The following is an 18,897-nucleotide window of genomic DNA, read 5'->3' as shown; positions in this document are numbered from 1 at the left end:
AAGTGAGTCTTAGGAGAAGTCAGTCCCACCCCTTTCTAATGTTAACATCTTGAACAAAATGAGGGCTGTTTCTTGGATTATATCCAGCCTATTTGAATTATGGCCCAGAGCCAAATTTAAATCTTTCAAGGCCCTAAACTTGACTTTTTACCCTCTCCCATGTAGTTTAAAAATAACATTCAATCATAAAATAATTGCAAGTAAATCCAACAAAATTCTGATTTCATCCCAAACTACCTGGAAGCTTTTTTCCAGGGTGTTGGGGGCAAGATCCTGTAAAATATTTTATAGTTTTATATTTGGCAGGCTCCTCTGCTTTATTATGGTCTAAACCAGCTTTTCTCAACTGAGGTTTCTCATATGAACCACAGAATGACTATTTTCTCATTTTTCCTGAGAATGGTACTTAATTAAGGATACCACACAACAAGAACCATTGTATACATATAGGAGAAAAGTTGATTTATAACTGGATGCTTAGGGTATTAGGGCTTGATTCATTCATGAATTTAGTTTGCCGATTAGTAATCTAGCTCTCCTGAGATCCAATCCCCCTTCCTTCCTATCCCCCACTGGGGCCTTGGCCTTGGGATAGGGCACATGTACTAAATAATTGAGAACAGTCAACACTGTGTGAAGCAGTATCTTATGATGGTTAAGTGTACAAGTCCATGAGCCTGAGTGGGTTCTATTTCAGCTCTACTACTCTAGCTCTGCGACCCTGGACAGACGAAATTTCCTTTTTTCATAAAAGGAGAGTAATAGCACTTACCGGACATTGTAGTATTAATTGAATATTGAATGAATGCATTTTCTTCATAAAGTGTTTAGAACGGTGCCTGGCACATCCTAGCACCCAATAATTGTTAGCTATTGGCTAATTCATGTAGGAAGAATCTTTTGACCATAAAATATTGTGATCTGGACCAGAATTGTATGTGTGTAGAGGGATAGTGTCTCCACTATCTTATTAATATTCACTATTTTATTATATCTTAATGACTTTTCCTTTTGTACTTTCTCTGTATTTTTCTAAGGTTTTCAAAACAAGCAACGTTACATTTTTAATAAAAGGAAAAAATTGGAACTGTCAACTAGTGAATCTCATCTTTCTTAACTAATGTGGATCCAGAGCCAAGTAGGAAAAAACAGGCTTAATGAGTTGACTTAAACCATTCTCTTCTGGAACTGCTGCTAATCCCTAACAGTGATTTTGGATTGTCATAATAAACAAGATATAAAGAAACCTAATGTGCTTTGTATTGCTTGAAACTGAATAAAAGGAAGAAGAAAGCCTTGGTCCATAAATAAGGAATAGCCCCTGGAAAAAAGTAAAAGAGAAATTTTTCTAGGAAGCTCCTGGAAAGGGAAAAGGGCCCGGGTTTAGCCCTTCATCAAACCCATATTCCAGGGGAAGGCTAAAGATTGCTTTAGAAAACACAGTGTGGGAAAGCTGAAAAGACTTAATGATTAGAGAAAACTAGCTGGTAAGTGTGAGGAAACAGGCACTTTCAAAACACACTGCTGGAGAGAGTGTAGGTAGTACTGCTAATAATGATGGCTCCTCTTTATAAAGGACCCAGGAAAGAAAATTTTCTAACATCTCACTACTACCTGAGAAATTGATTTGTTTTATCTTAAGGATATCTGAAAATTAAATAATCAATCTTACTTATCTCTGCATTTAGGTGCTTCACATTCAGAGATAAATTTGTGTCTTAACATACAGAAACATATGGCATATATTTTATGTATTAATTTCACTCCTGCCTTCATGTTATTTCTTACTTATTTTATGGTGCTATATGTAGTTTTATAGATTGCCTTAATTTTATAAACTGCCTTCATTTAATAGGGTGCCATATAAATAAAAGGTTCAGACATACATAAATAAAATGGCAGGCTTTGAAAAAAAATGCAGTGAAGGACCATTTTAAGGTATGAAATTTAGGAAAGATATAAAATTAACTCAGGGAAATCCAGTCAAAAGCCAAATAAAGCTGTATTTTTATACTGTACAAAATAAAATTTACATTCTTAATGTAATTAGATACATCTAGGGGAAAATTACACACTCTCAAGAAACACAATATTTAACATCTTAGATATGTTTCTGCATTGCAGACTAGTAATGAATTTTATACATCTTTATTTACAATACCTTAAAATATTGTTTCATCTCTGGCAGATATTTACAGGTCAACAGTGACTACATTTCACATTTCAACAATCAACAGCATTATCCAGTTCAGAAAGACAGTTAAGATAATGGCTTACATGCACCAATAAATATGATCTTAAATGTGTGTTTGTTTTTCTTCAGTTCTGAAAAATATGAAGGTTTTCACTAGTCCTAGGCTAAAAGGACATCAGTCAATAGAGATCATACGAGTATTTTCTTCATGCCTATCCTATTTAAATTTTCACCAGCACTATTGTCTGAATGCTTTGGAAGTTTATATCAAGATACAGGTTGATGCTGATTTAAAAAAAAAAAAAGAGCTGTCCTATACATTCTATATCCTTTTATGAAGCACACTTGTGAAAGTGGGATATTTCCTGTTCACTTGTCCATTTCGACAGATCATACTACATAATGCTAAAGTAGTAAAATCTTTTCAGAAACTGTAGCTTAAGAGAGCCAATTAAGAGGAAAATGAGAAAATGATCTTTGCACCATAAATACTTTTTCACTTAACTAGTTAAACTGAATGTAAAGTCAGCATAATTTTTAGAATAATAATAAAAAAGATTCACTATAAAGTAGTTGATGAACTTATTACAAATATTTTAAAACACATGGAGCATTGAGCATTATCTCTCAATTCAGTAAGGATGATAAAACCCACAAACCTATATTAGTTAATTGTTAGAAGGCCTATCATCTCTTTCCAAGATCAATACATTTATTACTTTTTAACAACCTGCTGATATGAAAAAAATAATACACAGAACCTGTTTAGAACATCAGTTAATACACAATTACGTTTAATATTCTCCAAAACAATCATTATTTAATAGTTTAAGTAAATTCTTTAGTTTTTATTGGCCTATATATTTTTAAAAATGAGTATTTTAGCTTTTCTTAACCCTATTATGTTTTTCTGCAAAGAAAACAACTCCCAGAGTGATCACATACATAAATTATGTGACAAACATACCATTTTAGCCCATATCATACTGATTAGAATTACCACTGTCCATGTGAAAAGGTGCATTTCCATAACTTCCCCCTCAATTTTACTTTCAAAAAGTCACAATATCATACAATATACCAATTTTAGGAACTTCCTCCCTTTTTTATTCAATACTGATGAATAGAGTCCTTGATTTGAGTTAACAAGATATGAAAATGTGCCATAGCAATAATACTTGGACTTAACCTTTAACTGGTCCTTTTATTGGAAGTGTAAATGTTGACACTTTACTGACATAAGAAAACCTCAAATGGAATCTTGTAGGTAATGTATACCTATGCTCCAGATCAAAGAATATTTTAGTATCTATTTCCCCCAAGGTTAGAAAGCAAACCTCTATGTTAAAGGGGCCTCATTCCTTAACAGTTAGGTACTTTAAAAATTATATTTGGTTAATACTTTTCTTTGGTAAATTTTGTAATCAATGAAGATGTAAAGACTTTCTTCTGATGTAAAATTAACAGAGCTGTTGACACTCAAACACAGCAAACCAGATTGATATCAATTCCGTAGTTGGGGATGAACTGTCCAATTTAGTTCATTTCTCTTTGAAAATACAAATAAAATAATTTCTTTATTAAACCTACTTCCAGATAGACAATTATTTAAAAAGACTCATTTATACTTTAAGCTACACCTAATTCTATTTTTTTTTGGTAAAATCTATATTAAACATAATAGCATAACAGGAGACATCTCAATGTGCCTTAATTTGTAAACATTTTCTCAAAATTCAGAAGCAAAACACAGAACTTACATTTCTGTACTATGCTGCCAGTTATTAACATTTCAAATCATTCCTAGCTTTCTAATGTGACCAATGGCTAAGAATACAAAAATACTAAAGAGACTGAAGTTACCAAAATTTTGTGGTTTTTATTGTCAGGTTTAGAAGGAATGTGCCTACACGAGCAGGAGAAGTTTGGGTGATGATGATTCCTCTAATTCTCATGGCTTGGGATCACCACACAAATTTCTGGCACCAATAAAAATCTAATATAGTTTAAGTGCACACTGGTTGACTCTATGAATAGTATTTCCTATGTATGGTCAGTTCCAATATGATATACTCATTAGGTATACAATACAGGTAATACTAAAATTTATGTCTTACATTAATCAACATAATCACCTTGGCAATGGGAAATTGTACCAATCTAGTAACTCACTATGATTTCATTAGCACTGTTAACAATTTTACACTGCATTCCATCTTATAATCTGGCAAATATGTTATTATTTAAAGTTATCGATAATATCTAGTTGGTTTTCAAACAAGTTGTTTCTAAAAAGCACTTTTAAAAAAAATGAAAGTATTACAAATAAGTGTCTTAACCGATTTAGTGGTTTGAAATATGACAATAATCATTCAACTTGAAAGATAAAAACTATCATGTTCAGACTGTTTAACATAGCCATAGTATAGAAAAGTTGCTCTAAAATTCTTACAGATTTTCCAACCACTGGCATGACCTGTTAAACATTTTTTAAACTGAAAAAGAAATATGTAACTGAAATACTGATTGAAAAAAATAAAACAAAATTTACTTTGTAATCCAAGATCAAAAATGGAGAGATCCTCCCTGCCAGTGTTTGTATAAATAGTGTACTACACCCTAAAGACACATACTAATCTTTTTTACTTACAAACAAACATGCAGAGAATTAAACGAGACAACTGATTGTCAACAACTGAAGTACTCAAAAATGGACCCACAAAAACCTCACAAAGTGAGGTAGGAAAAACACCCCACTACGTTAAAATATTCACAAATATAGTGCAAACAAAACAATCTGACAGAAGTTATTCTCAGTATTCCAGTGTCTAATAAATAATTACAATTAATTTAAAGCCATTAAGTGGAATTTGAGAATATAGTTTGGAAATACTGAGTTTATATAGCTGAGACTACCACATTTAAGACATTTCACATGGTATATACACGTTAAATGGCATGATGGTCACCACTCCGTTACAGAATCATAAGCTTTGCACTACAAACCTTTTTCAATCACATAAGAAAATGTTGTTTTTAATCTATCTGCTCTAAGCACAAGGAAGGTTCAATCTCTTTTGACATTAGAAATGAATGGAATCAAATTTTTAATCTTTGCAAAGACTGTGCACTCCATTGTGCAAAACTCCATTGTGCAATATAATTAACTTGCCACCTAGGTGATTGTGAAAGCTGCCAGATTCAAAAAGTACTTTAAAAGAGCTAGAAACACTGATGAAAGCCATTTCATTGCATTTATTTTTGCATTTAAATAAATTCCCAGCAATATAATTAACTATAAAATGGCAGCATACAACTGTTATGTGGAAGAAAATAGTAAGGCATAAATTAGAATAAGAAAAATGTATCTATCCTTATATCTGTGGTATAGATACCTACATTTCCAACACTTTCCCATCTATGTTTATTACTCTACATTTTTTTCTGGATTTAATACTTAATGTGCTGTATTCACCAACTACTAAACCAGAACTGTACAGAAACTGCTGAAATGAAGTGTTACATAACACTTTTACCATAGTACAAGAATAGGGGAGCAGTGGGGTGTTAACATGCATTTGATGGGAGACAGGAGTTTGATTCTGGCTCTGCTTCTTAGTTATGTGACTTTGATCACGTCACAAACTTTTTGAGCCTCAGTTTCCTGAGGATGGATATGGGGATGGGGGTATTAGGAGACTAGCAAGATTATCTCTAGGGTCTCTGCTAGCACAAAAATTCTGACTCTATAATAAATAGGCACAGAAGAATAATTAGAGGGGTAGGGGTCAGGATTTCAAATTAGAACCATTTCCCCTCCAGCTTCTAAAATATTTTTATATTTAAAAATCTTATTTGTAAGTTAGCTTTTCTCTTTACATTTTAGTTTGCTTTCTAGTAATATGATTTCAAACAAATGTCACAGAGAGACGAGTTCCCAAAACCTTCAGATATTTCTTTGTATTTCTTAATCCAACCTGGTACAGATGGCATCAATCAAATTATTTTATTATAGAAAACAAGTATTTTCTCCCTATCTAGTTTTTCCATAGATGAGAGGACTTTTTTTTGTTTTTTTAATGGAAGTTAGGAAATATAAAACAAAAGGTTGTTAAAAGATAAAGTATGAATATTGCTGGCATATATTTGCAACACCTGTTGTGTCTCTGGGAACTATTTTAAATGCCAGTAAATAATGCAAATGAATATGAAAAATCTCTTAGAAAATTTGACTTATGGTTTGTTAAACTAACTCATTCCATTTTAACTATATCTTGCACAGGAAATCTGTTCTAAAATGCTGAATGCAAAGTTTGAACTAAATGAAATTTTTCTCCATTGGGGCCAAATCACATCACTTAAAAGAATGGAACACGAAGGTTACAGGGTCATTCAATGTCAATGGGTTATGTATACATACAAAAATGCATACGTATACACACACAGACAAATGAAATCCTCTAAGTTGAAAGTTTTCAAAACCAACTTTTCAGGTAAAAGATTTTTAACAAACCAGACAGATCTTATAATATTTATTACAGCTTTTGCTGTAATTTGGTATTATTTGGTATTTTTGTGTGTGTGCTTTAACTAAAATCATGCTAGATTTAGATGCCAATAAATGTACAACTTGTTGAATTAAAAACAATCCTTCAGCCTCCTAAATCAACTGGGCATTTCTGCCATAAAAGTAACTGACCTTCAGCCATGGCTAAGCTCTTACTCCCTGGTAAGTACAATGTTCTTTTCCTTTCATACCTGAAACATTGCTTTCCTTAGTATGTTACAGATCTTTACTCCTCGTTTATTTTGGCTACTTTTTAATTCATTTATCTGGTATCTCCTTAGTTAAATTAGAAAAAGTAAAAGATACCTAAAATATGTCTTTGTGATATATACATATACACACCACACACACACACACACACACACACACACACACCAATAAATTTCTATTTGTCAACTTTTAGCTTTACCCCAGACTTTGGCAATGTTGTAGATACTAGTTTAGGTTATAGTTTTCCACTTTAACATGAGCTGAAAAATGTTCCAGGCAACCAAATTCAAACAAGCATCTCATTGTTCTTATAAAGGTTCTAACAGAAAATTCCTTAAAAAACAAACAAAAAAACCTCTTAGAGTCAAAAAAGGAGGGGGTAGATTTATAGGTGTGAAAAAAATAAGGGGCATTTTTCTGGTTATTTTATTTATCAAAATCTACTATAATTTTAATTGGTGGAGATAAAATTTTAAACATTGTTATTAGGAGAATACTTGCTTTCTATAAATTCAGTATATTTTTCTTTCACAATAATAAAATAAAAATGTCTAAATGTACAAAGCACTAATACCTCTGATGTATTTTGTGGAAGGATAACACATAGCAGTTCAAGTCACAATATACTGATTTTCAAAAACCAAATATCTCTTCTATTTAAGCATTAGAGCCTGAGACCCAGAAGAGGTCACGATGAAATCTAACAACCAAATCTGAACTAAATTTTTTTTTTTAACCAATAATGCATTTTTGTAGCACAGTTACCAAATGCTACTTTACATACATTCAACATTTAGCTTACTGGCATGATTTTAAAGTTTTATAAAAATGAGAAAGTTTTGCAGATATGTGATTAGAAGGTACACAAATTGCATTACATTAAACACAAAGGCAGTGTGGTCCTTGTAGGAGAAATCAAGTCAGTACCCCCTGGTAAAAATGTTCTATAAAAATGTGTCACATTGAAGCGTCAGTGTTTTCAGCCAATTATCTGTCCCTGATGTATTTCCTTGGAGTATATGATCTACCAGGACTTCAGGTTTCTTAATCTAAAATATCTGACTGAATTTAGGTACATCTAGAAAGCAGCTGAAAGGGTTTCTTCAATTGTCTGACATCACAGAAAGTAGGTTGAGAAATCCCTTTCTTTACCTGAAGACGTACTTGTTCTACTTCAGTCATCATCAGCTCACAAAGGAAAAGAAAGAAAACCAATCAAAATTTCCCCTCACACACACAATCCCACACAAGCTAAACAAAAACCAGCCCCTCCCCCCACAAAAACCCAGCACCAAAGTGTCAGTCATTCCTGGGAAATAGAACATGCCCCTTGGATTCTCTGATTTGTTCGTTGTTCAAACTTGAAGGACAGAAATGACCTTATGTCCCTGTAGGGAGGCGGGAAGGCATGTTAATAATGACTATAGAGCCATTGAGAAAGTGCATTATCAATTAATTACACAATCAATTTAGAGCCTACCCTCCAATGAAGGTGGCCACAACTAACTTGATTTAAATGCCTCAGTAATTGAACATTTGTGTCCTCGAGATAAAAGAGATGGGGGAGGAGGGAAGAGCCACCCTCATTTTAATGAAAAAGTGCAGCAGTCTACCGCCTTTCCCCATGCTTCTCCAGAAAATGATTGCACAGACTCAGAGAAGTCCAAAGTCATAGCAGGATCTCTGAGGCACTCCTGGTTAAGAGAGAAAAAAGAATGACCCAGTAATTTTCATAGTTCTATAGATTATGAGAACAAACCCGTTTTTTTTTTTGTTGTTTTTTTTTTTGTAACAAAAGCCAAAGAATCATTTCATAGGGATCACATACACCATTTCCTCTAAAGTATCCTCAGTCTCACAGTGTTGAAATGGGACCGATCAGCCTATGATGGATTGCACATCACCCAAAGAGAAAGGAAGGCATGGAAAATGCACATATTTTATACTGCTTCACAAACACATTTATAAGGAATAGGTGAAGAGAAGATATAGGGAGGGGGGAAAAAAACCTTATTGCTGTTTCCATACAAAATACAGTATGAATACACCTAAACTAAATCAAATCTGATTACGATGACCAATACTTTCACAATGTGGGATGAAGTTTCTTCTTACACAATGAAATGTTCAGTTTAAAGATAAGCAGAAAGTTGAGAGAGGATGTCAAAACTACACCTGGGATATTAGCTGCATATTGAAACTTGGGGATCGAGACTGCTTGGTTAAAGGAGCTCCTGGGCTGAGGAGCTCTTTACCTTCTCCAGCTTGACCTAGCCGGTCTTCCTGTAGACTGATAGTTGAGTATCGATTAGCATTGTTAGCTGCTAAATTAGTAACTCCCTCAATGCCAACCCCAATGCTGGTACTTGCTTGACTGCCATTTACATAGTCAAATGATTTACTTGAGGAAGCACTGGCTGTCCGGATTAGACTTAAACTATTGGTTTTTGGCACCACCTGGCCAGCAGGCAGACTCAGGTGTTTCTTCATTGGTGTCAGCTCAATTGAATCTACACTAAGATCCGTTGGTTGCTGCACATACTGCCTGCGAACTACTGAATCTCGAGGGCTCTCACTGGATTTGATGGCAGAGGCTGTTTCTTTGTCCTTGACTGAACGCCCAGTTGCTACTTTCCTTAAGCTTCCCCTCTGAGAAGAGGAGGATGGTTTGGTCCCAAATGGCTGACTGCTGAGGGAAGCCCCTGATGAAAATCCTTCATCTGCATCATTGAGGTTTACTGACTCTTCTCCATTTACACCCTCAGCACCTAAAAAAAAAAAAAAAAAAAATCAGAAATAGCTAAATCAAATAAGTAGCTGGGGAATAACAACTCAACTGACCTTATCTCTTGGAAAAGTTGGCAATGGCCCTGCTATCAACACTTCCCCTAAATAATTTAGGGGAAGAAACCTTAACCTACAACAATTCTAATATGTATTCGTTCTGTTCATTTAGCTTTCATTAGTCCAGCTTTTGTAAAACTATCCACAAATGAACTCAGTATACTATCAATATTTAGAAATACAAAACAACTTTAGGTAAAATACAAATACAATATTTTGTTGTCATAAATCTTTATAATCCACCCTTGCCAATTTGAGGGGACTACAGCTATTTAAAAAAACATAAAATTTTCCTCGTATCTTCCTTAACCCACCATAAAACAGATTCCCTTCTAAACTTCAGTCACCCAGAATAATGCCAAAAACATGAATCCCTACAAGGCAAACCCTTTTTAATTACAATAAAAATTTATATTTATTCAACAGCTAACTGCTTTTCAATAGCTTTAATACCTTTAACATGGAACTAGTAAATTTTCTAACTCTAAATTAAAAAATTCTACATTGCTTCAAGTAACTTCATAATTGTATTTTGTCTTATGGACATATCTAGTCACTGGTTTCCATATTTTCTTGATCAGTTAATGTGAAGAAAATACTTGATTATTAGAGTAGGGAACCAGCAGGAAATAATTTTTACTTCCTATATTATGTATTTTTGCAATATTTTAGATTTTTAGTTTGAGATGTATTATTTTCATAACCACAAAATACTACAGTGACCCATTATGCTTCAGGCAGAAACTGCAGTTAATGAAGAATCCTTATCTTAGGATTTTGTAAGAAGGGGAGAAGCATATATAATATATTTAGCTTGGGTTTCTAGAAAGCCCAATTCTCTTACTGAAAGTATGAACAACATTCTCTTAGAAAGTAATACATTTGCTTCTTTGAAAAACTGATAGCAGTTTGCTATGTCATTAAGTATGTATACCAGACTGCAAACAGTTTAATCTGAATCAACATATAGATATCAATATTATAGTTAAGGTAAAATGTTAGCAAAGAAATATATACAAATAATACTTTGAGACAGGTTTATGTAAGTAAAATATATGTGACATATTTAAACATGATCTATTTAACACAGTACCTGGAAAAATAAAAATATTTTCTTAGCACTATTTTCTCATAGGGATTAGTTATTTCCTTCCTTCAAAAGAAGAATGAAATAGGCTATCCTTAAAGCAAAAGCCACCTTGTTTATTATATCCAGCAGTTTAATAATGTTTAATCATCATGCAAAGCCACATGAAAATGCAGCTGACACCATTTCTCTCAACCCCTTGTTTAAAAGAATAGCATATAAAGTATCTCAAAATCAAAACTTTAAATTATATTCATCTGATGTCATCTTACAATTTACTTACAATTTGTATAAAGAACTCAAAATGCCCAAAAAAGGATAGTAACCTGATTCAGGACTGAATATAAAACTGGGAGTGAACAGAAATGTATTTATTATTGTATATATATAATTAGGAAAGGAGACTGAGAGACTTAGTGCTAGCGTCTGAATCTTGCCACATGCAGATCTGATGCCCAAGCAATATGGCCATAGAAGAAATGATGATAACATAAAAGTCACCATGCAAGAGAATCTACTGATATTTTACATACTAAAAAACGCTTTTTCAATATAGTGGAAATGGACTATACTTTAATCACAGGCACCCTCAGTTTAACAATTTTAAATCCAGCTTTAAAAATCACAAATAAAATGTTACTTGACAATCAGGATAAAGGTAGGTGATGGGCTCATATTCCCTTTAATTTCAACATATAATAAATACAATATTAATTGTAAAACTATTTAAAACCACCATACTAAAAAACATGTTTTCTTTTTTTAAAGGTCAATTATCAATGTTTATTCAAAAGCTCCAGCAGACCAGAATTAACAAAACTCTACATAGGTTTTAGTAATTTCCTTCCTTCTGTTTAAAAATCCTCAAGGAATAAAAAAGGCAATTGTGTCTCACAACTTTTTTCCTTTCTAGTTTTTTCCCTGGGTGGTTAACTATACTATTCGTAACCCAAGAAAGAGACAACCAAAAAGGATATTTAGTGAACTTTTCATTCATGTCTGCCTTTTCTTATAAATTTAGCATCTACTAATACTGATTTAAAGCTATAATTAATCTAGATTAAAAGGCAAAATAAGTTGAAAAATTTCAAACACACTGAAGGAAATCATCTCTCTTCCGTTGTAGCTATACTCCACCCTCACAAACTACAATTTTCTACCAGTAATATGTTAAAATGACTATTTTACTATTTAATTGTATATTTAAAGGGAACTATTTTGGTTCCTTTTTCAAAGTGTATGGCTTTTGATAAAATGGAAGAAATGTTTCAACCTTATCCCACACTTTCTGGAATTTCATTAGGTGTTAATTAACATAGTACTACTACATTTAGCACAAATACTCCAACATTCTAACAAAGGTAGTAGATACACAATCAAATGGCTCATTTAGTCATCTGGAATGTTGAAAAATAGGATGTTGTTCAATTTAGGTCAAGTTTGGGTTCAATACCTAGTCATATACTTATTTTTATGCCTTTGTACAAGATAAAACTGACTCCCATGGATAACAAAGAGATACAGAAAAAAAAAAAAGGGAAGGCTGCATCTTTCACAGGACCTCTGTAAAACAGCACCAACTCTTTGGGTCACCTAGATCATGCACATGCAACACTGTTAAATGAAGTAAGGTCAATCTGGGCAAATGGCCAAGGGAATAGAGGGTAGATTTAGATTCTTACTGAGCATGCTCAAATTTTTAATGCACCAAAGAGCAAGAGACTTCCTTACGGTGGAAGGTAACTGCTTTCATGAATGTTTGGTCTTTGAAATAAGTAAAAATATGTAACCTATTTTAAAACCAGTTGCTTTATTTCACAAATTAGTGTAAAATTTCCACAGTAGCAATACATTCACTAATGAAAAAACAGTTAGGCTACAGTCCCTTCTTTCACAAAGCCAACTCCTATGGTAAAGCAGCAAATAAACACTTTCCTACCAGAGAGAAGTGTTCTTTTATAGATAGTGGTGGTGATAGTGGGGGATGGTGGTGGAGAGCAATGGAAGTTTGGGGGGGGTGGGGAGAGGAGAATTCTCATTTTGATATACCTACATTGTAGAAACAATGATCTACTAGGATACTTGACCTCTAAATAATACATTTCAATTCTGTTTGGGAGCTATATAAGACAATCATTATTTATAATAAATGATAAAATGTAGTGTGCACCAGGATAGTATATTTAAAGAGGAAAGATGTCAATAGTTTATTACTTAGATCCAAGCAACTTGACCCACAGATTATAAAAATCCAATCAATACCAGTTTACTCTGCCAAAGACATGAGAAACTCTTAATTGACCACCCTGGGATTAGAGATAAATCTCTGGCTCCACTTTAGACCAATTTCTCAAAGATAATATATTAATGCTTTAAAACTCTCCTCACGTATTTTTTAAAGAATAAATTATTACAGGAATTAAATCAATTCATAGTGACTAATAAGGCTCATGTCCATTGGGTGCATTTTTCCTTTCCTAATGTTAGAATAAACATGCTCAGTAATGAAAACAACTCCAAGCATTTGCAGACTTGTTGGAGACAGGCCTCTCGTTAGTAGCCATGCCAAGCTGTTCTTTGATTACACAGCAATGCAGACTCCAGGCCAGCACAAATGGTAACTAAAGATTGTACTTGACCTGGCACTAGGAAATAGGGGGTTGTGCTTTGTAAGGAGGAGCTAACACACTCTGGCGTAGTGGAAACAAACTAGAATGGAAAGTTGTTCTGCTTGGGGACAGAGAACCGGGATCCTTCCACAGCAACTGCCTCACTGACTTCTGTCTCCTCATCTCTGTCCTACCCTCTGTTGTGGCTGCTGCTGAGTTGGGCTCCGGTGAGCCGTGCTCAGGGGTCCTGCGCACCAGCACCTCCCCCTCTTGCACACGTTTGATCCCTAGGTCAGTGGAGCCGTGTTGGATCGGGGAGCCAGGAATACTCGAGTCAGCCTCGTTTGAGAAGTCAAAGCCATCTGGGATTCAACATATAAGATTTTAGTGCTTTTGTGCTGCTCTATTCTTTTCTGAGCATTCTGACCCAGGCAGATAAGAGAATGTATATATGGATATGATATAAACATAAATACTATTTAATAGTTACATGTGTGTGCACAGCATACACACACATAAGGCAGCAGATGAATAATGGGAGGTTTGCAAATGAATAGGACAGAAAAATAGGGATCATTAAAATTGCAATTAATATCTTTTAGACAGCTTGACCATTCAAGTACCATATGCCTATGAAATACTGCTGGATTCAGCACTTACTGAAAAAATAAAAGAAAAGACAAAAATCTGAAAACTGTAATCAATTTTTTTATGGATAGCCTATATTATTATACCATTACTTTGGCTAATTATATAATTTTCTCCCACAATGCTCATACAGGCACCTTTTCCCCCCGTAAAGTAACACGCTTAAAGAAACTTCTTCCTATTGTTATTACTAGCTCAAAAAAGAGACAAAAATTAAGTTGATTTTCTCTTCTGTTATAACATGCATAGAGCATTCTAAATAACATCTTTCTACTTTAGTTTTAAAAAATTTATATTAAAATAAATTTAGGCATTTAAACCACATTTCTAGTGCTACCTTTATAAACTAAACAATTTTAATTATACAGACTACTATAATATCATGTGTTAATATAACTTATTGAAACTGATAAATTTACTTGAATCCATGAGTAGGTTATGGGGTGTACTCACCTTCTCGCCTCCATCTGTGGCGACGGATGGAAGCTGTTGTAATCGCAGTCCGAGAAATCCTCGGCACTGTTGGAGTGACTTCCACTTTAAGAACTTTCTGGCCTTCTTGTGAAGAATCAGGAGCATCAAATGGTAATGAGTTTTTCATGGCATTGGCAACCTAAAATGATAATATAAGTCTATACATATTTATACCCAATATACTTACTTTACACTTCATGTTTCCATAATTTTTTTTGAATATGTATTTAAGACTTGTAGTATAAAAGTACCATGTGGCAGAAATGTTTGTATCTCCATTGTTCTGTCTTCTTCTAGGTAGCCTTTTTTAAACGAGAATTTATTTTAAAAAATGTGAGTCACCCCACCAATTCCTTGGAGTTGTTGAATTTCAAAGAGAAAAAGCATTCCAAAGAAGGAAAGATTGTTTAACTTTGAACCCTAACAGAAGAAAAAGTGGAGTAAGTTTCTCATTCTTCAGATGATAAATAACTTGCAAAATTTAATCTCTAAAAAAAAAAATTAGCCTTTTTTTCCACTCCTTTGTTTCCCTAAGAGATTTTCCCCAAACATGTCTGGCATTTTGTCCCATCACTGTCTGCTCTCCATGGAGGAGAGTAAAATATCTGGTTAGAGAGTAACTGCAATTCACTAGTACATGTTTCTTAACTGGGTAGTGCTAATCTAGCAAAGATCTTGACATAAAGGATTGTCTTTCTCTTCCCTCTCCACTTGGACAAGGACAAGTGAAATGTAGCAACCTGGGTTCAGTGTGCCTGTTCTACCAACTCAAACATTCTCTCCACCAAGGTCTAGACCAGGGGTGTCCAAACTGCAGCCGATGGGCCAACTGCTACCCGCAATCCATTTTTAATTGGCCCGCAGCAAATTCCAAAAATATATTTAGTTTACTTAAATAAACCAGGTGAGGCAATATGTACTTCACCTCAAGTGAGTGGCCCGGCTGTTTGTGTATTTTACTGCATATGGCCATTGGCAAAAAACATTGAAAAAAGTTTGGACACCCCTGGTCTAGACAGAGGGGTGGGGAGTTGAGTCTTTCAATTTATCTTTTATCAGTAGTAAAGACGATGCTTGTTTCTTTATTTGCCAACTATTTTATCTATTTATCAGCTGGCTCTAGATTTGAATAGAGAAAAGGAGTGTTATTTATTGGGTCTCTCAGAGACCCCTAATAATATAGAACTAGTCCAGGACTAGAGATTACTAATCTCTTTTCCTATATTGCCTTGGAAATGTCCCTGTACGTAATTCATAAAACTGTTACAAAGATAAAAGTATGAATTTAAAGAGTCTCTGGGGCCAGCCTGGTGGCTCAGGCAGTTGGAGCTCCGTGCTCCTAACGCTGAAGGCTGCCGGTTCGATTCCCACATGGGTCAGTGGGCTCTCAACCACAAGGTTGCTGGTTCGATTCCTCGACTCCCGCAAGGAATGGTGGGCTCTGTCCCCCGCAACTAAGATTGAACACGGCACCTTGAGCTGAGCTGCAGCTGAGCTCCCGAATGGCTCAGTTGGTTGGAGTGCGGGCTCTCAACCACAGCATTGCTGGTTTGACTCCTCGACTCCCACAAGGGATGGTGCAACTCCCTGCAACTAACAACGGCAACTGGACCTAGAGCTGAGCTGCGCCCTCCACAACTAAGATTGAAAGGACAACAACTTGACTTGGAAAAAATCCTGGAAGTACACACTGTTCCCCAATAAAGTCTTGTTCCCCTTCCCCAATAAAATCTTTAAATATAAAGAGTCTCATAAATGCAAGGTATTATGATGATGATGTAATTTTTTAATCTTGTTAGCCATTTGTTTTAATGTAACCCTTAGAGGAAAATTAGGGATGATGATACTAGAAAAAAATGGAAATTCAAATATTAAAGAATTATTGTAAATACTATCTTAATAGATTTCGATTTAGCTTAAAATATAAGATATGAAAAAAGGCTTTAAAAATTGTACTCTCAAAGTGCTGCAAGTGAAAATACATAAATAATATTTTTAAAATACCATTATAAAAATACTACAAAGAGCTTAGAAAACACAGAAAATTGCAAAGAAATAAAAAATCATCTACAGTTGAATCACCTAGACAACTATTAGCATTTTGTATGTTTCCTCTGTCCTGTCTAGATTTAAAAAAATAGTTGTATAATGCTTTAACACTTAACACAAGTTAGCATCTTTTTTTAATATAAATTTTCAAATACATAATTTCATCAAGTAAATGTCATATAACTTAGCCATTCTCTGCTGTGGAACATTTAAACTGTTTTGATTCCTTTGCAATTAAAAATAACACGATGGCTCAGATGGTTAAAGTTCGAGCTCTTAACAACAGGGTTGCCGGTTTAATTCCTGCATGGGATGGTGGGCTGCGCCCATTGCAACTAAGATTGAAAACGGTGACTGTACTTGGAGCTGAGCTGCACCCTGGAAAAGCACTGTTTCCCAACATTCCCCAATAAAAAACAAATTAAAAAAATAAATAAATAACACTAATGTGCTTACAACATATTTTTTTTTAAATTTAAAGTAGTTTTCTGGGATATGTTGCTAGACCCGGGATAGTGGGTCAAACAAAACAAACATACGTTACCAAATGGCTTCTGCAGAGGGATGTTCAGAGTGGTGATATACTACTATTGGTAACATAAAGAATGCCTTCCTTACTTCACTATTGGATGTTTACATTTGTTTTTAAATTGATCATTTACCCTTTGGAGACATATTTATTTTAAAAGAGTATAAAATCTTTTTATATAAACAAAATATTAATTGGCTTTCGTGTCATGATTGTTGAGAATATTTTTCTCAGTTTGTGCACTGCATATTAATTTTTTTTAAAAAGAAATGATGGTTTAAAATTTAGGTTTTTATGTGGTCAAAACAAAGTCATCAACCTTTTTTAGTGACTTGTCCCATCACTTAAGCTTAGAAAGTTCTTCCTTCTCTATAAATTTGAGTAAATACAAACTTTTCTTCTCTTTTCTTAAAGGACTTCAAAACATTTAATTTTCTAATTTATTTGAATTTTATTTTGTTTTCTCTCCTACAGTTTACTAACTGTTGTTGTGGAATAAACCTTTTTCCCTCAACAATTTGGATTGCCTCATATATTACATATTAAATTTTTTTACTCACTAAATTTTTTTACTCATATTAAATTTTTTTACAGGCACAGGTATGTTTAATAAAAAGTAAACATTGTCACTTACCAATAGTGGTTGAGAAAAGAGTTCTAGCTGAGCTCTATAAATGATGTCATCAAGGACTTCCTGGCCAAGGTCCCACTGCCCATTATACCTAAGGAGAAGCAGATTGTTCACTAGCTTTAGCAAATATCTCTAATATCTAATAATAACCTTTTTATTGTTCAAAGTCCTACTATTTTGGTTCTGAAACAAGATTTTCATATCAATCTTTACACAAGTCATTTCTAACCCATCCTAATGTGGTTACAAGATATTAACATTTAAAACAGTTTACAGGTATCTCTTCATATAAATTGGTTTTTATCATGTGTTGATATTTAGGGTAATCTATTTAATGTATTCATGAAAACCTGTATTATAAACTATATATAGAGAGACAGTTTTTGATAAAGAAAACCTGACAATTTCTACACTCTAATTTAGTAACTCGTTATATTTTGGCTATTTTAAAAGGACTATGAACAATTATACACCAACACATTGGACAACCTAGAAGAAATAAATAAATTCCGAGAAACATACAACCTACCAAGACTGAATCATGAAGAAACAGAAACTCTGAACTGACTGATTACTAGTAAGGAGATAGAATCAGCAATCAAAAACCTTCCAATAAACAAAAGTCCAGGACCAGACGGCTTCATGGGTAAATTCTACCAAACATTTTTTTAAACATTAGCATCAATCGTTTTCAAACTCTTCCAAAAAACAGAAGAAGAGGGAATACTTCCAAACTCATGAGGCCAGCATTACCCTGATACCAAAACCAGACAAGACTGTAAAAAAAGAAAATTACAGGCCAATATATCTGATGAACATAGATGCGAAACTCCTCAAAAACAATTTTAGCAAACCTAATTCAACAGTACATTAAAAATATTATATAGCATGATCAAGTGGGATTTATCCCTGGGATGCAAGGATGGTTAAACATCTGCAATTCAATCAATGTGATATACTGTATTAATGAAATGAGGGATAAAAATCATATTATTATCTCAATAGATGCAAAATAAGCATTTCACAAAATTCAACATCCATTCATGATAAAAGCT

The 18,897-nt window shown here is 33.8% G+C and overlaps 1 protein-coding gene across 8 annotated transcripts in view; it reads right to left on the bottom strand.

The window, feature by feature from the left end:
* Positions 1-4,053: 4,053 nt before the first annotated feature.
* Positions 4,054-18,897, bottom strand: part of HYCC2 (hyccin PI4KA lipid kinase complex subunit 2) — a 73,553-nt gene continuing 58,709 nt past the window's right edge. For 5 of the 8 annotated variants that reach the window (XM_033112846.1, XM_033112848.1, XM_033112849.1 and 2 more), the window contains 4 exons: positions 17,846-17,933; positions 14,613-14,772; positions 13,706-13,873; positions 9,050-9,739 (listed from right to left, as the gene is read on the bottom strand). In XM_033112846.1, coding sequence (XP_032968737.1) covers positions 9,141-9,739; positions 13,706-13,873; positions 14,613-14,772; positions 17,846-17,933 — 1,015 coding nt within the window. In that variant the 3' untranslated portion in view covers positions 9,050-9,140. Of the gene's footprint in view, positions 9,740-13,705; positions 13,874-14,612; positions 14,773-17,845; positions 17,934-18,897 lie in introns of all 8 variants that reach the window. The other 3 variants (XM_033112850.1, XM_033112851.1, XM_033112844.1) reach the window with 2 other exon arrangements.

Source organism: Rhinolophus ferrumequinum, chromosome 8 (assembly GCF_004115265.2).
Source record: "Rhinolophus ferrumequinum isolate MPI-CBG mRhiFer1 chromosome 8, mRhiFer1_v1.p, whole genome shotgun sequence".
Classification (NCBI taxonomy): Eukaryota; Metazoa; Chordata; class Mammalia; order Chiroptera; family Rhinolophidae; genus Rhinolophus; species Rhinolophus ferrumequinum.
The sequence above is the reverse complement of the archived record's forward strand: the minus strand, read 5'-3'. Positions and strand labels throughout refer to the sequence as shown.